General features: G+C 44.4%; 1 protein-coding gene across 1 annotated transcript in view; it reads right to left on the reverse strand.

Moving 5' to 3' along the window:
• LOC139541385 (transforming growth factor beta receptor type 3-like) overlaps positions 1 to 25861 on the reverse strand; it is a 172466-nt gene that overhangs the window by 30257 nt on the left and 116348 nt on the right. Inside the window, exons 5-8 of the mRNA XM_071345985.1 lie at positions 22641 to 22824; positions 12212 to 12374; positions 11279 to 11426; positions 2716 to 2905 (exon numbers count right to left, since the gene is read on the reverse strand). Of these exons, the coding sequence (XP_071202086.1) occupies positions 2716 to 2905; positions 11279 to 11426; positions 12212 to 12374; positions 22641 to 22824 (685 nt within the window). The remainder of the gene's footprint in view (positions 1 to 2715; positions 2906 to 11278; positions 11427 to 12211; positions 12375 to 22640; positions 22825 to 25861) is intronic.

The raw sequence follows: 25861 nt of genomic DNA on the forward strand, positions 1-25861 counted from the left end.
TTATTTTCATTATAGTAAACATACACTTTCAATGACCACTTTATTAGTTACACCCATCTAGTACCGGGTCGGACCCCCCTTTGCCTCCAGAACAGCCTGAATTCTTCAGGGAATGGATTCTACAAGGTGTGGCATTCAAACGTGGCTCAATTGCTATCAAGGGACCTAATATGTGTCAGCAAAATATTCCTCACACCATTACACCAACCAGCCTGTACCATTGACACTAGGCAGGATGGTGCCATGGACTCATGCTGTTTACGCCAAATCCTGGCTACCATCAGCGTGACACAACAGGAACCGGGATTCGTCGGACCAGGTGATGTTTTTCCACTCCTCAATTGTCCAGTGTTGGTGATCGCGTGCCCACTGGAGCTGCTTCTTCTTGTTTTTAGCTGATAGGAGTGGAACCTGGTGTGGTCTTCTGCTGCAATAGCCCATCCATGACAAGGACTGATGAGTTGTGCGTTCCGAGATGCCATTCTGCACACCACCGTTATTTGCCTGTTTGTGGCCCGCCTGTTAGCTTGCACGATTCTTGCCAATCTTCTTCGACCTATCATCAACAAGCTGTTTTTGCCCACAAGACTGCTGCTGACTGGATGTTTTTTGTTTGTCTCACCATTCTCTGTAAACCCTAGACACTGTCATGCATGAAAAGCCCAGGAGGCCGGCTGTTTCTGAGATACTGGAACCGGCGTGCCTGGCACCGACAATCATACCACGCTCAAAGTCGCTTAGGTCACTTGTAGGGTTGGGCGTAAATCCCAGGATTTACGGTATTACTAGCTTGGTACACAAGGGGGCGCCAAAATAAACAAAACAAAAAGCCCTATGGGCGTCTATTACCAGAATGCTAACAAAATTAGAATAAGTAATAACACATTTCCATGGAGGCTGCTAGCTAAATATGCTAAGGAACGCAAACAAAAATAAACTTATTGCAAAGACAGGCAATCCAGCTCATAAAGTTATACATATATAGGTAGGAGCTACCGAATGTCATTTTTGGTGAGTTTGGACATTTACAAGCGAATGTGAATGAGAGACTCAAAGTTTTGACGCATGCTTGTCTGAACAGTACTCTGGAGCAGTGTGTACAGGCTGTGTGTGTGGAATCTGGAGTCACTAGGGCAACTGGCCTGCCTGCCTGCTCTGCTTGGAGAAGATGGGGGAGGAGCAGACGGACCGAGAACAGAGAGGATAAAAAAAGCAAGGAAATCAAAACAGCCTACAGATAACTCATCCATAGGGCTTTGACTTTGTTAATTCAGCCACTTACTTAGATGACGCAACCCTTAATTCAACTTGCTAGTTAATGCAGAATTCTGTGTTTTTTCATGCAGGAACAAAATATGAAACGCATAAGAAATATTTTGCTGCGTTTTGGAAAGCAGATCTAAAATGCTTCTTACTGGAATTTCTGCTCGACACCAGACTAATTTTGTGCTTCAAGCTGCACTTCTCCACTTGGATGAGACTTCACGAACGGGCATTCTATCAGCAGACAGCGCTATGAGATGAACTTTAAGCAAAACATTAGGAAATTTAGCTGGCTACATTCTTTCTATGATAAACATTAGAAATATGATGGCCATGCATCGTTTTTGCAAAAAAAAAGTGCTTTTTCATTGTAAGCTCATTTACTTTTGTGGTTGCCAGCCAAATAGTGTTGTGCTTCTATTGTCATCTGATGAAAATGAAGCTATTTTCTGCCAAATTTGTTGCACTATTGTTTTTTCTGTGAAGCAAAACTATAGCTGCACATCTCTGATCACTAGTGAAGCAAAAGACACCGTTGGCTTTCAATATAAAACGAGCCCCTGTCAATACACAGCTGGACTCACCTGCTCCTGCTTTCTCCCGTTGTGATATTTACAAACAAACACTTGACTGTCTCAACTGTTCTGGGGAAGTAAGGTACGATTCTTAATAATGTAAAATAATGTGACAGGTGAAATGAGGAATGCAATCTGCTTTATCTCCTAATATATTGCACAATTTGACTGCAGGTATTTACTCAAAAATAAGCTACAAATATTAACATTTATTGAAAAACTTAAAATAAGTAGTTTCAATGGTGACAGTATTGAAAACCATCCCGTGGCTACTTCCAAATACCCCGGTATACCGCCCAAGCCTAGTGGAAGCCCGACTGGAATTTTTCAAATAAGTTATTCATACTCAAATAAGCCACCAATTGCATGAAAACAACTTCTAAAAATCTTGGATAAAAAAGGACATTTAGAGGTCTATAATTACTCAGTGAGGAGGGGTCTAGATTGTCTTTAAGGAGAGGTTGGACCAGAGCTGTTTTTGGAAAGGAGCCGGAGTTCATGGCGCAATTTACAATAGACATAATGTTGAGGCCAACATTAGGCATAACTTCTTTACGTAGTCTAGTAGGGATCACTTCTAAGAGGCAGGAGGAGGTCTTCATGTGAGCTACAGTATCAAGGAGGGAATTAAAGGATATTTGCTCAAAGGAGCAAAAGGAAGCAGTAGACAGTCTCAGAGCGGTTGCCTTTAGTGCCTCCTGACCAGAAATGCTGTTATGGTGTCGGCTACTGTCAATCTGGGATCTAATATTTTCTATAAAGAATCGTAAACTGTTTCCAGAGATCAGGGGATGCGAGCATGTCACTCTTGGGGGGGGCACCAACAACACAATCAGTTGTCTAAAAACAGAATTATAGAAGCCGGGATGTTTCTCACCTGGCTCCCTGAGCCTCAGGTTAAAGGTGTTAGCTACAGGTGTGTGGGTGTAGGTGGTGACCGGTCCGTAACCATGATCCTCTGCCCACTTGATCAAGGCCTGAGAGCCAGACGGGAGGTGGTGCTTAGGGGTCCTAGACACCTCCATCAGCCTCTCTGTGTTGGGGCTCAGACTGATGGTATCTGGCGTCTGAAAGAAAGGTAAATACAGGTTTATATTAGTCATATGGAATATTAAATATGACATACAGTATACAGTCATTTTCTTCCGACAGGTGGAGTCACTCCTATGTGATGCTCGTCCCTCAGTACAGACAGAGCAATCTGACCATATTTTAAACCAGTCTGTGTCATGAAAGTCATTTTATAGAGATCAAAGTGGGTGCTTTTTCTCTTCTAGTCAGCAGCATTTACAGTAATCTCTACCTCTGCTAAAGTTCCATTTCCTTTGTCTGACTGTATGGAACAGTAAAAACGACCCTGTCAGCTTCAAAAGCCAGCGTGACCACAACCCACAATGAAAGTGTGAGAGTATTTCACATACTTTCATATCTTGACAGAGTAAAAGTCAAAGAACCATTTTACATTTGTTAGGTTTCTTCATGGAAGGAAAACCCATGACAAATGTACTACTGCCCATAGTGGTGAAGGGTCATACGCACGCTCGATCAAACACACACACGATCACACACACACACGATCACACACACACACATCGAAGGCCTGATCAATGGTGGGACTTAGTCTAATGTGTCAGATTTCTACCAGAATTCCTCATTAGTTCCGCAGTGTTCCGTGCTGTATAATGTGAGGGAGCTAATCCCTTCTCACAGATCCACTCTGTCACAAATGGCATCCTATTATTTAGTGTACTACATATGACCAAGCTCATGTACTCTGTCAACCTGGCCTGTACTTTCCTAGACACCCTGGACCCACTCCAATTTGCATTCCGCCTTAACAGATCCACAGATGACGCAATCTAGTTGCACTTCACACTGCCCTCTCCCACCTGGACAAGAGGGGAAATAACTATGTAAGAATGCTGTTCATAGACTACAGCTCAGCTTTCAACACCATAATCCCCTACAAGCTCATCTGCAAGCTGGGGACCATGGGACTGAATACCTACTTCTGTAACTGGATCCCGGACTTCCTGACGGGACAGCCCCAGGTGGTAAGGGTAGGCAACAACACCACCAGGCTGACCCTCAACATGGGGGCCCCTCAAGTTCCCTGCTGTACTCCTTGTTCACCCATGACTGCATGGCCACGCACAACTCCAACACCATCATCAAGTTTGGTGACAACATGATGGTGGTAGGCCTGATCACCGACGGCGATGAGACAGCCTACAGGGAGGAGGTCAGAGACTTGGAAGTGTGGTGCCATGACAACAACCTTTCTCTCAATGTCAATAAGACCAAGGAGCTAATCGTGGACTACAGGAGAAGGAAGGGAGAACACGTCCCTGTCCACATAGACAGGGCTGTTGTGGAGCTGGTTCAGAGCTTTAAATTCCTTGGCATCCACATCAATAAGGACTTAACATGGTCCACACATACCCGGACAGTTGTGAAGAGAGCACAACAGTCCTCTTTCTCCTCAGGAGGCTGAAAATATTTGGCATGGGGTGTCGGATCCTCAGAAAGTTGTACAGCTGCACCATCGAAAGCATCTTGACTGGCTGCATCCCGGCTTGGTATGGCAAATGCACCACCATCGACCGCAAAGCGCTACTGGATAGTCCAGTACATCACTCAGGGCGAGCTCCCTGCCATCCAGGACCTCTATATCAGGCCAGAAAAATTGCCAAGGACTCCAGCCCCCCAAGTCATTGACTGTTCACCCTGCTACGATCTGGCAAATGGTACCGGAGCATCGGCTGTCAGACTAACAGGCTCAAAGACAGCTTCTACCCCAAGCCATAAGACTGCTAAATAGCCAAAATAATGCTTAAAGGGATATTTCAGTTTTTAACATGTTAGACCTCATTTTCGACTTACTTTTAGTGTTGAAACCTCACCCAGGCAATTGTTTTGGTCAGACTTCCATTCCTGAGATTTATTTGGCTGTCTTAGTTGCTTGCAAGAGTCATATCGTTGTAGTGGCCAGACTCACCCCAAAAAACGTGTTTCAAAACATCTGGGCTATACAGGCATGTCAATATCGAAACACTTTTTCCACAATTACGAGCATAAATGTGTATATCCCGAACTGTGTTTACCCTTGTATTGGAACTAATTTCTACGTCACTACTACATCCGCGTGCTGCTCGTCTTGCTTAGCCACACCTCCAAATTCTACAGAGCCTGCTACTCGAGGATAGCGCAGTACAGACACACCTTTCAAGCGCTACACTGCCCAAAACAATTACATAAAAATCAAAACATATCTGAGTCGGACAGCTACAAGCCTGAAGAGGATGCATACTTTGCAGAACCATATTTATATGGGCCAGATTATACTGATGAAGAGCTTGGACAGATAGAAGCCGAGACAGAATGGGAGAAATGGCAACAGGTGATCCGGCAGACCAGCGGGCGGGAGCAAATGGGCAGTTGTCCATAGATTCAGTAAACATTTGAAATTGAAGTTATCAATAATGTATACATAACAATGAATGTATTATCTGTTTCCTATAATGATCCCTTAATGATACACTATATATACACAAAATGATACACTATATATACAAAAGTATGTGGACACCCCTTCAAATTAGTGGATTCAGTTATTTCAGCCAAACACGTTGCTGACAGGTGTATAAAATCGAGCACACAGCCATGCAATCTCCATAAAGTAGAATGGCCTTAATGAAGAGCTCAGTCAACGTGGCACCGTCACAGGATGCCACCTTTCCAACAAGTCAGTTCGTCAAATTTCCGCCCTGATACAGCTGCCCCGGTCAACTATAAGTGTTGTTATAGTGAAGTGGAAACATCTAGGCGTAACAACGGCTCAGCCGCAAAGTGGTAGGCCAAACAAGCTCACAGAACGGGACCGTCGAGTGCTGAAGCATGTAGCACTTAAAACTTGTCTGGTTGCAACACTCACCATCGAGTTCCAAACTGCCTCTGGAAGCAAAGTCAGCACAATAACTGTTCGTCGGGAGTTTCATGAAATGGGTTTCCATGGCCAAGCAGCCGCACACAAGCATAAGATCATCATGCGCCAAGTGTCGGCTAGAGTGGTGTAAAACTCGCCGACACTGGACTTTGGAGCAGTGGAAACATCTTCTCTTGAGTGATGAATCACGTTTCACCATCTGGCAGTCCGACCTGCCCCAATACATAGTGCCAAATGTAAAGTTTGGTGGAGGAGGAATAATGGTTATGCCCCTTTGTTCCAGTGAAGGGAAATGTTAACGCTGCAGCCTACAATGACATTCTAGACGATTCAGTGCTTCCAACTTTGTGACAACCATTTGGGGAAGTCCCTTTCCTGTTTCAGCATGACAATGCCCCCGTGCACAACACAAGGTTCAGACAGAAATGGTTTGTCGAGATCTGCGAGCATTTCACGGTTCAAGTATTCGGAGCATGTGACAAATAATATTTGATTTGGTTATTACCTGTCATGTTAAACAGATATTTACATTTTAGTAATTTATCCAAAGCAAATGGGGTTAAGTGCTTTGCTCAAGGGCACATCAGCATATGTTTTTTCTCCATGTAGTCAGCTTGGGGATTTGAACCAACGACCTTTCATTTACTGTCCCAACGCTCTTAACCACTAGGCTACCTGCCAACCCATATCGGACCAAGCTGGTACTGTCCTAGAACAGTAAACTGTAGGTCAGGATCACAGCCCATCGCTACCATGTGTCCCCAGTCCCCTCCTCCCTCAAATTTTTCTATTAGCGTAACCTACTACTGTAGCCAACCGTAGACCTGCTCTGTTGGCCTGATTGATTCAGTGCAGTGACAGCCTAAAGTGTAGTTGTACAAACAGGCAGAAGGTGGCTGGGGCTGAGTGTAGGTCTGTGTCCCAAATGGCACCCTAATTCCTATATAGTGCACTATTTGTGACCAGAGATCCATGGACCCTGGTCAAAAGCAGTACACTACATACGGAATAGGGTGCCATTTGGGATGCAGTCCTGGGCCTAAACAGAGCTGGCTGCCTAGCAGATGCACACACCCACCCTGCCTGCATGAGGGTGACTGTTACATAATGTGGGAACCAACCCAGGGTAGCAGAGACCCAGAGCCCATAAGACAACACAAGACACCTCCACTGAGGTCAGCACTTTGCATAGGGACCATGGAATGGAGCTACGCAGCACTCATAAAGATGATAAGATAGGAGGGCAGGCCAGTTTCGTTTGGGCCACAGAGATGGTCTTTTTTCCTTTAGTCCAGGTCATCATTGTAAATTACAATTGGCACTCAAATAACCCACCTTTAGGTAAAAAAAAAAACTGTCTTATTAATAGACAAAACACATTTTATATCCATTAGATATCTGATGGCTATGTGCCAAAGGTGTAAGTGCTATCCATCATTATGACTTCAGATATAAGTAAATGGTTTATTTTTTTATACATACATTGCATTGTCAACCTTAAACCAAATAATTATCCCTTGGTGTAAGCCTTGTAAATGTGTGTATGTATGTCTTTCAATGACAATAAACGTGTAGAAACGACCACAGTGTGTGGGTGTCAATGTTAACAAGAATGAATCAATATTTAAATTCTACAGACAGTCATGGATGCATTTATTACACAGGATTTTAACCTGATTCTGTATGTAAATCCGAGACACTCCATTTAGCATGATATGTTACGTATCGTATGGCATATATTCATTTGTGGATGTCCATCACCCATTTCGTATGATATGTTACAAATTACAATTCATATTATATGTTATGAATTTTCCAAACGTACAATATGTTATGAATTTGCAAACGTACAATATGTTACGAAGTAGCAAAACATATGACATGTTACGAATTCTAGCTAGGTGGCTAATGTTAGCTAGGCTAGGGGTTAGGGTTACGGTTAGGGTTAAGTTTAGGAGTTAAGTTAAAGGGTTAAGGTTAGGGTTAGTGAAAAGGGTTAGCTAACATGCTAAGTAGTTGCAAAGTAGCTGAAACGTAGTAAGTATTTAAAAGGTTGCTAATTAGCTAAAATTGTCTGTGATGAGATGCAAACTCACAACCTTTGGGTTAATAGACGTTTGCGTTATACGCCTACCCATCCAAACACCCTACCATTTCTGCAATCCAAAGCACTCAGGTCTGGTGAAACCATCGGCAGAGCTAGGGCTGGTCCCAAATGGCACCCTATTCCCATTATAGTGCACTTACTTTTGACCAGGGCCCATAGTACTTTGGTCAAAAGTAGTTGACTTTATAGGGAATAGGGTGTCATTTGGGAGGTAGCCAGAGCCTGCAGTCAGCAGCGCTCATAACTCACATTATCATGGATGACAAACAGGTCAGGCCTATGAAAATGTCTTGCCCCCCTCCTCTTCCCCCTTTCTCCTCCTCCTTTCCCCTCCTTATTTGATGCGATGACAACCCTTAGTGCTGTCAGGGTGATATTTCACGGTTCATCCATCCCCCTCCCTCCTTCCACCCCCTGCAGGCAGGTTGAAACCAGGTGCCACTTCAACACTCCTCAGATTGCAACACGACTCCATTTTGTTGATTCCAGCCTACAAACAGAAACTCAAACAACAAGCTCCCGCGCTCAGGTCTGTTCAACGCTGGTCCGACCAATCTGAATCCACGCTTCAAGACTGCTTCGATCACGCGGATTGGAATATGTTCCGCATCGCGTCCAACAACAATATTGACGAATATGCTGATTCGGTGAGCGAGTTCATTAGGAAGTGCATTGACGATGTCGTACCCACAGCAACGATAAAAACATTCCCAAACCAGAAACCGTGGATTGACGGCAGCATTCGCGTGAAACTGAAAGCGCGAACCACTGCTTTTAACCAGGGCAAGGTGACCGGAAGCATGACCGAATACAAACAGTGTAGCTATTCTCTCCGCAAGGCAATCAAACAGGCTAAGTCTCAGTACAGAGACAAAATCGAGTCGCAATTCAACAGCTCAGACACAAGAGGTATGTGGCAGGGTCTACAGTCAATCACGGATTACAAAAAGAAAACCAGCCCCGTCGCGGACCAGGATGTCTTGCTCCCAGACAGGCTAAACAACTTTTTTGCCCGCTTTGAGGACAATACAGTGCCACTGACACGGCCCCCTACCAAAACCTGCGGGCTCTCCTTCACTGCAGCCGAGGTGAGTAAAACATTTAAACGTGTTAACCCTCGCAAGGCTGCAGGCCCAGACGGCATTCCCAGCCGCGTCCTCAGAGCATGCGCAGACCAGCTGGCTGGTGTGTTTACGGACATATTCAATCAATCCTTATCCCAGTCTGCTGTTCCCACATGCTTCAAGAGGGCCACCATTGTTCCTGTTCCCAAGAAAGCTAAGGTAACTGAGCTAAACGACTACCGCCCCGTAGCACTCACTTCCGTCATCATGAAGTGCTTTGAGAGACTAGTCAAGGACCATATCACCTCCACCCTACCGGACACCCTAGACCCACTCCAATTTGCTTACCGACCCAATAGGTCCACAGACGACGCAATCGCAACCACACTGCACACTGCCCTAACCCATCTGGACAAGAGGAATACCCATGTGAGAATGCTGTTCATCGATTACAGCTCAGCATTTAACACCATAGTACCCTCCAAACTCGTCATCAAGCTCGAGACCCTGGGTCTCGACCCCGCCCTGTGCAACTGGGTCCTGGACTTCCTGACGGGCCGCCCCCAGGTGGTGAGGGTAGGTAACAACATCTCCACCCCGCTGATCCTCAACACTGGGGCCCCACAAGGGTGCGTTCTGAGCCCTCTCCTGTACTCCCTGTTCACCCACGACTGCGTGGCCATGCACGCCTCCAACTCAATCATCAAGTTTGCGGATGACACTACAGTGGTAGGCTTGATTACCAACAACGACGAGACGGCCTACAGGGAGGAGGTGAGGGCCCTCGGAGTGTGGTGTCAGGAAAATAACCTCACACTCAACGTCAACAAAACAAAGGAGATGATTGTGGACTTCAGGAAACAGCAGAGGGAGCACCCCCCTATCCACATCGACGGGTCAGTAGTGGAGAAGGTGGAAAGTTTTAAGTTCCTCGGTGTACACATCACGGACAAACTGAATTGGTCCACCCACACAGACAGCGTTGTGAAGAAGGCGCAGCAGCGCCTCTTCAACCTCAGGAGGCTGAAGAAATTCGGCTTGTCACCAAAAGCACTCACAAACTTCTACAGATGCACAATCGAGAGCATCCTGTCGGGCTGTATCACCGCCTGGTACGGCAACTGCTCCGCCCACAACCGTAAGGCTCTCCAGAGGGTAGTGAGGTCTGCAGAACGCATCACCAGGGGCAAACTACCTGCCCTCCAGGACACCTACACCACCCGATGTCACAGGAAGGCCATAAAGATCATCAAGGACAACAACCACCCAAGCCACTGCCTGTTCACCCCGCTATCATCCAGAAGGCGAGGTCAGTACAGGTGCATCAAAGCAGGGACCGAGAGACTGAAAAACAGCTTCTATCTCAAGGCCATCAGACTGTTAAACAGCCACCACTAACATTTAGCGGCCGCTGCCAACATACTGACTCAACTCCAGCCACTTTAAAAATGGGAATTGATGGAAATTATGTAAAAATGTACCACTAGCCACTTTAAACAATGCCACTTAATACAATGTTTACATACCCTACATTACCCATCTCATATGTATATACTGTACTCTATATCATCTACTGCATCTTGCCATCTTTATGTAATACATGTACCACTAGCCACTTTAAACTATGCCACTTTATGTTTACATACCCTACAGTACTCATCTCATATGTATATACCGCACTCTATACCATCTACTGCATCTGCCATGCCGTTCTGTACCACCACTCATTCATATATCTTTATGTACATATTCTTTATCCCTTTACACTTGTGTGTGTGTGTAAGGTAGTAGTTGTGGAATTGTTAGGTTAGATTACTGTTGGTTATTACTGCATTGTCGGAACTAGAAGCACAAGCATTTCGCTACACTCGCATTAACATCTGCTAACCATGTGTATGTGACTAATAAAATTTGATTTGATTTGATTTGATTTGATTGTGACAAATGTATTGGTCAGCAACACAAAGTGGTGACATGCCTGTCTGTCTGCTGTGCCCGTCTAGTCATGTGTTGTGACATGGTTCTTCTGCCTGTATTCCCTCACACCACCGGTGCCATTGTGATGTGTTACTGAGACAGTGAAAAAAATATTGGCAGTGAAAAATCTGAAAGTTGAACTACTCAATTTGAAAAAAACTCAATAACAGTGCCGCCACTTGGTTTGCTATAAAGCTGAGGGATGGAGTCTTGGGGCCTCTGGAGATGGCCTTTAAATAAACTGCTACTACTGAAAATCAAATAATTTTTATTTAGGTCAAAACAGCTCTTAACTAAAGGAGAGGCTGTGTTTGTTACGTTCAGAGTGACGTTCTGAGTCACGTACCACTACATTCAGTTTCCCGCTGATGCTGTGAGCCTTGATGACCCAGTTGACAGACTTCTGACACTTCAGCAGCAGCACGATGTCACGAGGCAACAGAACATCTGCCCCCAACGGCCTCAGATCAACGATCACATCCACCTGGAACGCACTGCTCAAGGAGGATGGGGGGGAGAGAGAGAGAGAGATAAGAATTTTGGAAGGCCCAAAACACTCTGTATTTACATGCCTTCTCTCAGTCTGGCCAACTGATTAAGAAACTGGAAGTATTCCCAGGAAGAGGAGGACATGCGTGTAACAGACCAGACCACATAGCAACAGTATGGTAAAATACATGTATTTCTGGGCTCTTCATGCATATACAAAGTAATCACACCACTGGAAGAGTGAGGCGATTATCTGGCAGACTGGAGATAGGTTGCATCCCGAATAGTGAATAGGGTGCCATTTTGGGACAACCACAGACTCTGAGCCTGAGATATGACGTTCTGTTAAGAACTCTAAGGTCAATATTACCCCCCTCTTCCTTCGTATCCAAAACAAACTACCAGAGAGAGAGACCATTCTGGCCTCTTGTAATGGGGAAATTACACTGAGATCATTAAGGTTCATGTTAAGAGTTACAGTGATCGACATAATGTGTATCATATTGACATAAAGGGCCAGTTTCCCAGTGACAGATTAAGCCTGCTCCTCGACTTAAAGCAAGCTCAATAGAGAATCTCCATTGAAAGTGTTCTTTAGTCCAGAACTAGGCTTAATCTGTGTCCAGGAAACCAGCCCAAACTAGATAAACGTGCACCCTATTTGGGTCAGACTATGTTTTGGTTCTGGTCGTGGGCTACAGTACTGACCAGCTGGAGTTATGTTTATGTTACGGTTGTGTTATGGTTGTGTTGTGGTTATGTTATGGTTGTGGTGGATTACAGTACTGACCTACTAGAGTTGGGTGCTTGCAGCTCGATGATGTGGACCTCTTGGTCCTGGTCTGGTCCAGACAGGACACAGCCTTTAGAGGCCTGGGACTCTACGTAGCCAGCTAGGTAGTTCAGAGAGAGGAACTTGTTGTCGATCTTGCAAGTATCGGAGAACACTGGATCTGGAAGAGGAAAGGAGAAGGTGGGTGGATGAGATTATGAGATGAGATCATGACTCAATGTATAATTCGGACACTGGATGTGATGTGATTATACATGATTAATTGTCAAGAGGAAGAAGCTCTGACGAAGGCAGAGAGGACGATACGTAAGCTTAATATACTGAAGTGATACTGGGAATCGCTGTGTGCAAGTTTTTCTTTACTTTCAAGATGATTCCTCATGAGCAAATGGGTGAGGTATTTAGTTAGAGTATTTACACTACAGTTTGTTCAGCCAACGTTTTGAGATATCTAAACACTTTGGGATTGCTGGTAAAAGACAGGGACAGACAGACTGGTTTTGTATTGAACACTATTATTCAGGTTCTGACAAAATTAAGGCCAATATGTTTTGAAAATACATTTTGAACAATATCAGTCATAAACACGTCCAATCAGTCATTCCTGTCAGGTTTCCCACCATTCTAACTTGTTATCATTTATTTACTCAAATATTATTATACTCCATCCAACTGCCCAGGCATGCAATCCTCTTCTCCATCTTTTCAGAAGAATCACAAGACAGATGCTTCCTTATTTGGCAAACAAGGTCTTGGACAGTAGTAAGGTTTAGAGAATATAAAGTAAAGGGTTGGCACCTTCCTCCCCGAACCTCCTCATGGCACTTGAGGTGTGAGTGAGTGAGTGAGTGAGTGAGTGAGTGAGTGAGTGAGTGAGTGAGTGAGTGAGTGAGTGAGTGAGTGAGTGAGTGAGTGAGTGAGTTAGTGAGTGAGTGAGTGAATTAATGGCCTGAGACAACAAAGTGGAAATCTGTCCCACCTCAAGAAAAGATACCAGAGAGGAAAAGACATAGGGAGATGGACTGGAAAGTAGAGCTCTCTCTATGTGGTAAACATGGCATGTTGGACGTTCGCCAAACCACAGGGTCTAATGACAGAGGGGCTGAATGGATGACTGCTTCAAGGCTAAGCAATCACACACACTCTGTTCTCTCTGCTATCCTCCAAGTGACTGAGAACATGGAGAGCACAAAAGAAAGGCCTGAGGTGTATGTTTCATGATTAACTACTCATGGTGTGATTCTGATAACGTACAGGAATTCAAGTACTTTTGTTCACCCGACCTAGAATACCGACCTCGCAATCAAATGCAGACCGTATTACCTCCCAAGAGATTTATCTTCGGTTATAGTACCAGCCGTGTATATTCCCCCTCAAGCCGATACCACGACTGCCCTCAAGGAACTACACTGGACTTTGTGCAAACTGAAAGCCACAAATCCTGAAGCCGCATTTATTGTAGCTGGGGACTTTAAAAAAGCGAATCTGAAGAAAAAGCAACCGAAGTTCTATTAACACATTGCCTGTACAACTCGCGCTTCAATTTTTTTTTACCTTTGTTTCTCTCCCTTCTGGGATGGCTACAAGGCCCTCCCCCGCCCTCCGTTTGGCAAATCAGATCACGACTCCACTCCGCTCCGCCCTTCCTATAGGCAGACGCTCAAACAGGAAGTACCCATGCTAAGGTCTATTCAACGCTGGTCTGACCAATCAGAATCCATGCTTCAAGAATGTTTTGATCATGTGTACTGGGATATGTTCCGGGTTGCTTCTGAGAATATCATTGACGTATACACTGACACAGTGACTGAGTTAATCAGGAAGTGTATAGGGGATGTTGTTCCCACTGACTATTAAAACCTTCCCAAACCAAAAAGCATGGATAGATGGCAGCATTCATGCAAAACTGAAACCACGAACCACGGCATTTAACCATGGCAAGGTGACCGGGAATATGGTTGAATACAAACAATGCAGTTATGCCCTCTAAGGCAATCAAACAAGGAAAACGTCAGTACAGAGACAAAGTTAGAGTCGCAATTCAACATGAGATCTATGTGGCAGGGACTCCAGACAATCATGGACTACAAAGGGAAAACCAGCCACGTTGCGGACACCGACATCTTGTTCCTGGACAAGCTAAACACCTTCTTCACCCGTTTTGATGATAACACAGTGCGACCAACACAGGCCACTCCCGAGGACTGTGGGCTCTCATTTTCTGAGTAAGACATATAAGTGTGTTAACCCTTGCAAGGCTGCCAGCCCAGATTGCATCCCTAGCCGTATCCTGGCTGGAGTGTTTACGGACATATTCAATCTCTCTCTATCCCAGTCAGCTATCCCCACTTGCTGCAAGATGTCCACCATTGTTCCTGTATCCAAGAAAGCAAAGGCAACTGAACTAAATGACTAATCGCTCCGTAGCACTCACTTCTGTCATCATGAAGTGCCTTGAGAGGCTAGTTAAGGATCATATCACCTGCACCTTACCTGACACCCTAGACGAGGGTCCCCGCTCTAGAGGCGCCACCTAAGTGGGCCGAGCCAGAGGTGGAGCGGTCTACGTCCCTCACCAGAGCCGCCACCGCGGAGAAATGCCCACCCAGACCTTCCCCTATGGGTTCAGGTTTTGCGGCCGGAGTCCGCACATTTGGGAGGGGGTACTGTCACGCCCTGACCGTAGAGAGCTTTTTATGTCTCTATTTTGGTTTGGTCAGGGTGTGATTTGGGTGGGCATTCTATGTTCATTTTCTATGTTTTGTATTTCTTTGTGTTTGGCCGGGTGTGGTTCTCAATCAGAGGCAGCTGTCTAGGGTTGTCTCTGATTGAGAATCATACTTAGGTAGCTTTTCCCCACCGATGCTTTGTGGGTAGTTGTTTTCTGTTTTTGTGTCTGCACCAGACAGAACTGTTTCGTGTTGTTTCATTTTGTCTCAGTGTTCAGTTTAAATAAATAATCATGAACACTTACCACGCTGCGCTTTGGTCCGATCCTTCTCATTCCGACGACTAACGTTACAGTGACTCCTCTCTTTGGCTGGAAAAATGGCTGTGTTTTTCTGTGACTTGGCTCTGACCTAACATAATCGTTTGGTGTGCTTTCGTCGTAAAGCCTTTTTGAAATCGGACACTGTGGCTGGATTTACAACAAGTGTATCTTTAAAATGGTGTAAAATACTTGTATGTTTGAGGAATTTTAATTATGGGATTTCTGTTGTTTTGAATTTGGCGCCCTGCAGTTTCACTGGCTGTTGACGAGGTGAGACGCTACCGTCCCACATACCCTAGAGAGGTTAATCAGAGAGGCAACAAAGAGACCAAAGATAACCCTGAAGGAGCTGCAAAGATCCACAGCGGAGATTGGAGTATCTGTCCATAGGACCACTTGAAGCTGTACACTCCACAGAGCTGGGCTTTACGGAAGAGGGGCCAGAAAAAAGCCATTGCTTAAATAAAATATATAAGCAAACACGTTTGGTGTTCACCAAAAGGCATGTGGGAGACTCCCCAAACATATGGAAGAAGGAACTCTGGTCAGATGAGACTAAAATTGAGCTTTTGGCCATCAAGGAAAACGCTATGTCTGGCGCAAACCCAACACTTTCCATCACCCCGAGAACACCATCCCCACAGTGAAGCATGGTGGTGGCAGCACCATGCTGTGGGGATGTTTTTTTTCTTCTTTTTTTTCTTTTTTCCCATCGGCAGGGTTTTGGGAAACTGGTCAGAACTGAAGGAATGATGGATGGCGCTAAATACAGGAACATTCTTGAGGGAAACCTGTTTCAGTCTTCCAGAGATTTGAGACTGGGACGGAGGTTCACCTTCCAGCAGGACAATGACCCTAAGCATACTGCTAAAGTAACACTCGGGTGGTTTAAGGGGAAACATTTAAATGTCTTGGAATGGCCTTGTGTAAATCAAATGATACAAACCCCCCAAAAATATATTTTAATTCCAGGTTGTAAGGCAACAAAATAGGAAAAAATGCCAAGGAGGTGAATACTTTTGTAGAATAATAGTGAAGAGATCAGAACTCTGAAATAACACATATAGAATCATGTAGTAACCATAAAGTGTTAAACAAATGTAAATATATTTTATACTTGATTCTTCAAAGTAGCCACCCTTGATGACAGCTTTGCACACTCTTGGCATTCTCTCAGCCAGCTTCATGAGGTAGTCACCTGGAATGCACTTCAATTAACAGGTGTGCCTTGTTAAAAGCTAATTTGGGGAATTTTGACCAAGAAAGAGAGTGATGGTGCTGCATCAGATGACCTGGCCTCCACAATCACACGACCTCAACCCAATTGAGATGGTTTCGGATGAGTTGGACCGCAGAGTGAAGGAAAAGCAGCCAACAAGTGCTCAGCATATGTGAGAACTCCTTCAAGACTGTTAGAAAAGCATTCCAGGTGAAGCTGGTTGAGAGAATGCCAATAGTGTGCAAAGATGTCATCAAGGCAAAGGTTGGCTACTTTGAAGAATCTAAAATATTTTTCAATTTGTTTAACACTTTTTTGGTTCCTACATGATTCCATGTGTTATTTCATAGTTTTGATGTCTTCACTATTATTCTACGATGTAGAAAATAGTTTTTTTTAAATTACGAAAAACCCTGGAATGTGTAGGTGTGTCCAAACTTTTGACTGGTACTGTATATACAGTGGGGAGAACAAGTATTTGATACACTGACAATTTTGCAGGTTTTCCTACTTACAAAGCATGTAGAGGTCTGTAATTTTTATCATAGGTACACTTCAACTGTGAGAGAAGGAATCTAAAACAAAAATCCAGAAAATCACATTGTATGATTTTTAATTAATTAATTTGCATTTTATTGCATGACATAAGTATTTGATACATCAGAAAAGCAGAACTGAATATTTGGTACAGAAACCTTAGTTTGCAATTACAGAGATCATACGTTTCCTGTAGTTCTTGACCAGGTTTGCACACACTGCAGCAGGGATTTTGGCCCACTCCTCCATACAGACCTTCTCCAGATCCTTCAGGTTTCGGGGCTGTCGCTGGGCAATATGGACTTTCGGCTCCCTCCAAAGATTTTCTATTGGGTTCAGGTCTGGAGACTGGCTAGGCCACTCCAGGACCTTGAGATGCTTCTTACGGAGCCACTCCTTAGTTGCCCTGGCTGTGTGTTTCGGGTCGTTGTCATGCTGGAAGACCCAGCCACGACCCATCTTCAATGCTCTTACTGAGGGAAGGAGGTTGTTGGTCAAGATCTCGCGATACATGGCCCCATCCATCCTCCCTTCAATACGGTGCAGTCGTCCTGTCCCCTTTGCAGAAAAGCATCCCCAAAGAATGATGTTTCCACCTCCATGCTTCACGGTTGGGATGGTGTTCTTGGGGTTGTACTCATCCTTCTATTCCTCCAAACACGGCGAGTGGAGTTTAGAGCAAAAAGCTCTATTTTTGTCTCATCAGACCACATGACCTTCTCCCATTCCTCCTCTGGATCATCCAGATGGTCATTGGCAAACTTCAGACGGGCCTGGACATGCGCTGGCTTGAGCAGGGGGACCTTGCGTGCGCTGCAGGATTTTAATCCATGACGGCGTAGTGTGTTACTAATGGTTTTCTTTGAGACTGTGGTCCCAGCTCTCTTCAGGTCATTGACCAGGTCCTGCCGTGTAGTTCTGGGCTGATCCCTCACATTCCTCATGATCATTGATGCCCCACGAGGTGAGATCTTGCATGGAGCCCCAGACCGAGGGTGATTGACCGTCATCTTGAACTTCTTCCATTTTCTAATAATTGTGCCAACAGTTGTTGCCTTCTCACCAAGCTGCTTGGCTATTGTCCTGTAGCCCATCCCAGCCTTGTACAGGTCTACAATTTATCCCTGATGTCCTTACACAGCTCTCTGGTCTTGGCCATTGTGGAGAGGTTGGAGTCTGTTTGATTGAGTGTGTGGACAGGTGTCTTTTATACAGGTAACGAGTTCAAACAGGTGCAGTTAATACAGGTAATGAGTGGAGAACAGGAGGGCTTCTTAAAGAAAAACTAACAGGTCTGTGAGAGCCGGAATTCTTACTGGTTGGTAGGTGATCAAATACTTATGTCATGCAATAAAATGCAAATTAATTACTTAAAAATCATACAATGTGATTTTCTGGATTTTTGTTTTAGATTCCGTCTCTCACAGTTGAAGTGTACCTATGATAAAAATGACAGACCTCTACATGCTTTGTAAGTAGGAAAACCTGCAAAATCGGCAGTGTATCAAATACTTGTTCTCCCCACTGTATATATATATACACTGCTCCAAAAAATAAAGGGAACACTTAACCTCTCTGGGATATGTGGGACGCTTGCGTCCCACTTGGCCAATAACCAGGGAAAATGTAGAGCGCCAAATAAAATAAAAAGATATAAAATCAAACTTTCATTAAATCACACATATAAGATACCAAATTAAAGCTACACTCGTTGTGAATCCAGCCAACATGTCAGATTTCAAAAAAGCTTTTCGGCGAAAGCATAAGATGCTATTATCTGATGATAGCACAACAGTAAACAAAGAGAGTGTAGCATATTTCAACCCTGCAGGCGCAACACAAAACGCAGAAATAAAATATAAATCATGCCTTACCTTTGACGAATTTCTTTTGTTGGCACTCCAATATGTCCCATAAACATCACAAATGGTCCTTTTGTTCGATTAATTCCGTCCATATATGTCCAAAATGTCAATTTATTTGGCGCGTTTGATCCAGAAAAAAACAGCTTCCAATTTGCGCAACGTCACTACAAAATATCTCAAATATTACCTCTAAACTTTGCCAAAACATTTCAAACTACTTTTGTAATACAACTTAAGGTATTTGTAAACGTTAATAATCGATCAAATTGAAGACGGGTCTATCTGTTTTCAATAAAGGATGACAACAAACTAACGATACTTTTCTAGTCTTGCGCAACTCTCAAACAGTACACATAACGTTACCCTGATTCCAGATGGCCGTTCTTCTTCATTGCACAAAGGAATAACCTCAACCTATTTCCAAAGACTGGTGACATCCAGTGGAAGCGGTAGGAACTGCAAACAGGTTGATTAGAAATCTAGTATCCCAATGAAAACTCATTGAACAGACGGTGACCTCAAACAAAAAAGAATCTGAATGGTTAGTCCTCTGGGTTTTGCCTGCTACATAAGTTCTGTGATACTCACAGACATGATTCAAACAGTTTTAGAACCTTCAGAGTGTTTTCTATCCAAATCCAAAACGAATAATATGCATATCTTATATTCTGGGGATGAGTAGAAGGAAGTTGAAATTGGGCACGCTATTTATCCAAAAGTGAAAATGCTGCCCCCTATCCAAGAGAAGTTAAACAACACAATGTAACTCCAAGTCAATCACACTTCTGTGAAATCAAACTGTCCACTTAGGAAGCAACACTGATTGACAATATATTTCGCATGCTGTTGTGCAAATGGAATAGACAAAAGGTGGAAATTATAGGCAATTAGCAAGAAACCCCCAATAAATGAGTGGTTCTGCAGGTGGTGACCACAGACCACTTCTCAGTTCCTATGCTTCCTGGCTGATGTTTTGGTCACTTTTGAATGCTGGCGGTGCTTTCACTCTAGTGGTAGCATGAGACGGAGTCTACATCCCACACAAGTGGCTCAGGTAGTGCAGCTCATCCAGGATGGCACATCAATGCGAGCTGTGGCAAGAAGGTTTGCTGTGTCTGTCAGCGTAGTGTCCAGAGCATGGAGGCGCTACCAGGAGACAGGCCAGTACATCAGGAGACGTGGAGGAGGCCGTAGGAGGGCAACAACCCAGCAGCAGGACCGCTACCGCCGCCTTTGTGCAAGGAGGAGCAGGAGGAGCACTTCCAGAGCCCTGCAAAATGACCTCCTGCAGGCCACAAATGTGCATGTGCCTGCTCAAACGGTCAGAAACAGACTCCATGAGGGTGGTATGAGGGCCCGACGTCCACAGGTGGGGGTTGTGCTTACAGCCCAACACCGTGCAGGACGTTTGGCATTTGCCAGAGAACACCAAGATTGGCAAATTCACCACTGGCGCCCTGTGCTCTTCACAGATGAAAGCAGGTTCACACTGAGCACATGAGCACATGTGACAGACGTGACAGAGTCTGGAGACGCCGTGGAGAACGTTCTGCTGCCTGCAACATCCTCCAGCATGACCGGTTTGGCGGTGGGTCAGCATTTCTTTGTGGGGCCGCACAGCCCTCCATGTGCTCGCCAGAGGTAGCCTGACTGCCATTAGGTACCGAGATGAGATCCTCATACCCCTTGTGAGACCATATGCACATTTGTGGCCTGCTGGAGGTCATTTTGCAGGGCTCTGGCAGTGCTCCTCCTTGCACAAAGGCGGAGGTAGCGGTCCTGCTGCTGGGTTGTTGCCCTCCTACGGCCTCCTCCACGTCTCCTGATGTACTGGCCTGTCTCCTGGTAGCGCCTCCATGCTCTGGACACTACGTTGACAGACACAGCAAACCTTCTTGCCACAGCTCGCATTGATGTGCCATCCTGGATGAGCTGCACTACCTGAGCCACTTGTGTGGGTTGTAGACTCCGTCTCATGCTACCACTAGAGTGAAAGCACCGCCAGCATTCAAAAGTGACCAAAACATCAGCCAGGAAGCATAGGAACTGAGAAGTGGTCTGTGGTCACCACCTGCAGAACCACTCCTTTATTGGGGGTGTCTTGCTAATTGCCTATAATTTCCACCTTTTGTCTATTCCATTTGCACAACAGGATGCGAAATGTATTGTCAATCAGTGTTGCTTCCTAAGTGGACAGTTTGATTTCACAGAAGTGTGATTGACTTGGAGTTACATTGTGTTGTTTAAGTGTTCCCTTTATTTTTTTGAGTAGTGTATATATATATATAACAATACACAAATCTAAAATGTAAATAATTGAATTAAAAAATATATAAATATTAAGATGAGCAATATCGGAGTCCTAATATTTCTATATTTCTTAATTCCATTACTTTACTTTCAGATGTGTGTATTGTTTTCGAATTGTTAGATATTACTGCACTGTTGGAGCTAGGAACACAAGCATTTTGCTACACCCGAAATAACATCTGCTAAATATGTGTACGCGACCAATAGAATTTGATTTTGACATAATGCTGTAATGCATAATGGAGCCATTACTCCACTCCACTCCTGGCAGTAACTGTGGTATTGTCTTGCATTGAAAGATAGTCGTTAAAAGGTCTCCTATCTATCTGGATGTTGATGTAGGATGAAGTTGAACGTGCTGTCGGTTCGGTTTACAAAGGACCAGTGGGGAGTGAAACAGTGAAGGAAGGAGTGAAGCATGGCTTCAATGGATCAATCACACAACATCCTTGGAGGAGCCCTGGACTTCCAACAGCCAGCCTCCCTACTACAGTAACTCTACTGACTGGTGGAGAGGAGATGAGGCCCCCACAGTCTGCCTTTGCTCAAGACACCTCTTCACAGTTTTTTCCACTTACAGCTCATAGTTATCAAGGAACATCTCACATTCCCTAAACCCATTAATGCCTTCAACAGTTTAGTTTAATACAAACTTTGCTGCGCAGAAGAGATCTTCCTATAGATACAAGTTGAGGAGCAAGGCCCCTATCATCTTACTTAACAGCAGCTTGAGGAGTTAAGTAGGAGATATGATAAATAGATCCCTCTCGTGTATTTGACTAAACCTGCTTGAAGACTTGAATAGCAAGAAACAGTCCCATGTTTGATCTCTTCAGTCTACAGATTTTGTTCTTGTTTCATCAACTTCGGTACAACTCTGCCACTTCTCTCTTTTTCTCAGAGTGCACAGGACTAGTCTATCAGGCCTCAAATCTGGCAGCAGGCCTACACACAAGCTAGAAATTAGAGCAGCGATCCCTCACAAACCTACTACGCATTTCCATCAGTCACATCTTCCTCACTCCACGGACTCTGGGCTCATGGTCAAATAAGAAAAGTGACAAGCAAGGAAAGCAAGGTGCCAGATTACAAAATAAAGAAAGTCTATGTGCAGCTGGTCAAGTCTATGTGCACCTGAAGGTTGGCTAGTGGAACTGAGGAGTCAGAAAACAGAGAGTGTTCGCTCTGCTACTCCAGGGTCCAGTAAATCCCAGGACTGTCAATGGCCTCCATTAAAAATGACTGACTGAGTAGGAACCCCTTAATTAAGGTTTAGTGGGGAAGAAAAGGCCTGTCACAAGGCAAAGAAAATATACAGTTAGTGAAATTAGGTGTAAAAGTTTCCCCAGGCATTCTAAACGAGAATGTGGCACACCTTCTCCAACTGTGATGTATGGTTTCACCTGAAACCAATGGTTATCCTACAGAAAGGACAGCCAAATAACCCTTTATGGTTCTAGGTACCACCTTTTTCCAAACTGTCCCTCTAACAGTAAAACACACCTTCTCCCACTTTGATGTAGATGTCCAGGGCAATCTTGAGTTCGGAGAAGGAGGTAACGGCTCTGTACTTCTTGGTGGCCCAGTTGAGGAGGTGCTCGTTGCCATGGGGAAGTACCTCCTTCTGAACATGACAGTGGCGGGAGAAGTTCCCTGGAGGGAAGTGGACATCAGATCCCCCAGATACCTGGAGGAAGGAGAGATACAACAATGTTATAGACAAGTCAGTAAGAGACACACCATGGCTTTACAGACAGACATCAGTACACTTTTCATCAAGAGACATAGCCCTGAGACATGGCTGTAGTGTGTTAGGAGTCATACTGTAGGAGTCTACAGCTATGCATCAGCGCTACACAAGACACAGGGAATTAGACCACTGAGGTTTCAGATAGCTGGAGGGTTGAGAGACACAATGAGGTTACAGACAGACACTGTACATCAGAAGACATAGCCCCAAGACATGGCTGTAGGCTGCTATGGCATTACAGTAGGTGTAATAAGACTCGTAGTCAGTTATAGGAGTCTACAGCCTTGCCTCAGGGCTAAAGGAACCACAGAGGGACATCACTTTGCCAGTGAGAGAAAAGAGCTGAAGGTAAGGATTCCACAGAATGACTGATACAGTAGGTTTCTGTATGACACTGGCCCGGTTTCCCAGCCACAGATAAAACCTAGTCCTGGACTAAAAAGCAAGCTCAATGGAGAACCTCCATTGGAAATAATTTTTAGTCTAGAACAAGGCTTAATTAGTGTCGAAAAAACCCGACCCTAGCTGGAACATTTGAAAATTGTGGGAGGCAACCCAGCTGTCTAGAGAGACTAAGGCTTAATCAGTGTGTGGGAAACCGGCACTAAGAGACTACCTAAAGCATCATGGACCTAGGGTGAAGAAACACAGAGATACCATAGGAACAGTAATATGGTGTGGGGATTTACAGTATCGGTATATCTAGTCCAGAGAGCAATAAGCATTGATTTAATATCATAGGCATGATTTTTGATAGTCTAATCTACATCAAATAACGTTTGATTACTTTTAGCAGTCTCCATTTCAGCTACTGAAGGAAATACATGTATAGAGTTACTGAGGACATAAAATGGTAAGCTACAAAAAGGTAGCTGTGATTTACTGTTCAGAAGCTGTTTTCTATTGGGCTCATGCAGTTAGTTTTCAAGACTTTCACTCACAACGACTTCTTCATTGATAAAGATATGCACATAAAACTCAATTCTGTATTGATATGTTCATCCACTTTTTGGGAAAATACAAATTTGAGACAATAAAAATAAAGGCCTGCCTAGAGGTAAACAGAAAAAAAGAGATGAGCAGACCTTTCCAAAGTTAAAACTTCCATCTAAACTTTGCGCAAACACATCTTTCACACTCCATCCCCATTCATTATTTTAAGACCTCTCGCAATGTCCTCTCCTTATTTTCACACAAGGTCCCCTTGCACAATAAGGTGTCTGGTTTCTACTGTTTATATAACCTGTTATTGTGCGTAAGCAGTGTGCAGGGATTTTTCAAAATGGCAGCAAACAGCTGGAGTAGTATGGAGCTGTTTGTCATGAATGTAGCTAGCAGATACACACACACGCGCACGTGATCACATATGCACAAACACTTATCTGTCTTCATCATAGGTAACACATATGCAAGATGCGCGTGTCTGTGTATGCATGCTCACACACACACACACACACAATAACTCAGAGGTACAAAATAAAGAGATAACTTTTATCAATGCAGTATGTTTGTTTGGCATTGCCATTGGGGATCATCTCAAAGTAGTTCATTTTGCCATATTAGAGCCGGCTGAGAGTGGGATGATACAATGAGACTCAGCCTAAGCCTAGGTAGGTAAAAAAGTGTGAGAGCACAAAACCCAGCTGTAATATGCAGAGTGAAAAAAAGAAGAAAATGTGAGCGGAGCCCTGAGCCCACAATGAAATTCTGGTTTGTCTTCTGGCAGAAAGGGAAGGAGGGATTGAAGAAGGGATGGAGGGAAAGAGAGAAACTTGGCTGAGCTTGGCATGTGTGAGTGTGTGTGTGCATGTGCATAGAACAGGGAGCAGAGAAAGAGAGAGAAGTAGAGAGAAAGCGAGACCACCCCTTTGGTTCTTAATGGACCTCGACCCATATGCTTCATTTCAGAGGGATAAACATTCACATGCGCTGAAAAACCTACTGCTGACTGTAGTACAACTGTGAGCAGGGCTGAGCATCCCAGGCCAGTCGGCAGCCCCAACACACAGTCTGGTCTAGATAGCCTACCTCATTATATTTCCATACTTGTCATTCTTATTACCAAGGCCTCCAATGTAAAGTGGGGGGCAGCTGACAGCGTGCTGCCTGGCAGGCCAAATGAAAACATTAACTCATAACACTAAACTGATAGAGCGTAGTGCTGAATGGACCATTTCCCTAAACTGTAGGTGGACATATAGGATCATTAACACTTTGTTGCCTTCCCCATATTTTGGTTAATAGGAATTTTCCAAAGAGGGGGGAGAGGAAAAAAAAACAAACACAAGAATCTACTGCAACGTTGGTTAATTTTTCAGATCATAGTGTCCATTTGTTTGTGTGAAAATTAGTCACATTATCTCTGTTGGGTATTTGGAGCTCCAGACAGAGAGGTTTTCCATTCCCCCCAAACACACACACGCACGTACACAAACACTAGCCAACACTATGTGCAACATCTGCCTGACCCCTGGCCTCTCCTCTCTATGTTCCTGGCATTGTCACCACAGATAATACATTCCAAAACCAGGGAGACGGACACTGTCGAAGAATTCACCGCTACGTAGATATTTATTTTTAGCAAACACGTTTACTAAGACTATGGCAGGAAGGAAAGGAACACTTAAGTGGAGAAAGATGGAGAACCGTGCCGTTACCTGACTGCCTCACCTACGCTATCAAATGTGAAATAGAGCAATGGAGGAACGCTGAGCAAAGAGGGAAGGAGGAAGAGGGGGAAGATGAAGAGGAGGAGGAGGAGGAAGGGGTTTACTTTGGGAAACCTTCCCAAGCTCAGCAGAGTTTATCAATTTAATTGTGGAAATATGACTGTAATTAGTCTGAAAGAATTAGAGGGGGAAGCCTGAAAACCCAAATTAGCTCCAGGCCTTTGCAGGGTGATTTGAAACCTCAATAATATGAAAGAAGAGACTCAGAGACCCACTTTGGGACTCGACCAGTTAGCTGAGGGAGA

This window comes from Salvelinus alpinus, chromosome 16 (genome assembly GCF_045679555.1).
Source record: "Salvelinus alpinus chromosome 16, SLU_Salpinus.1, whole genome shotgun sequence".
NCBI lineage: Eukaryota > Metazoa > Chordata > Actinopteri > Salmoniformes > Salmonidae > Salvelinus > Salvelinus alpinus.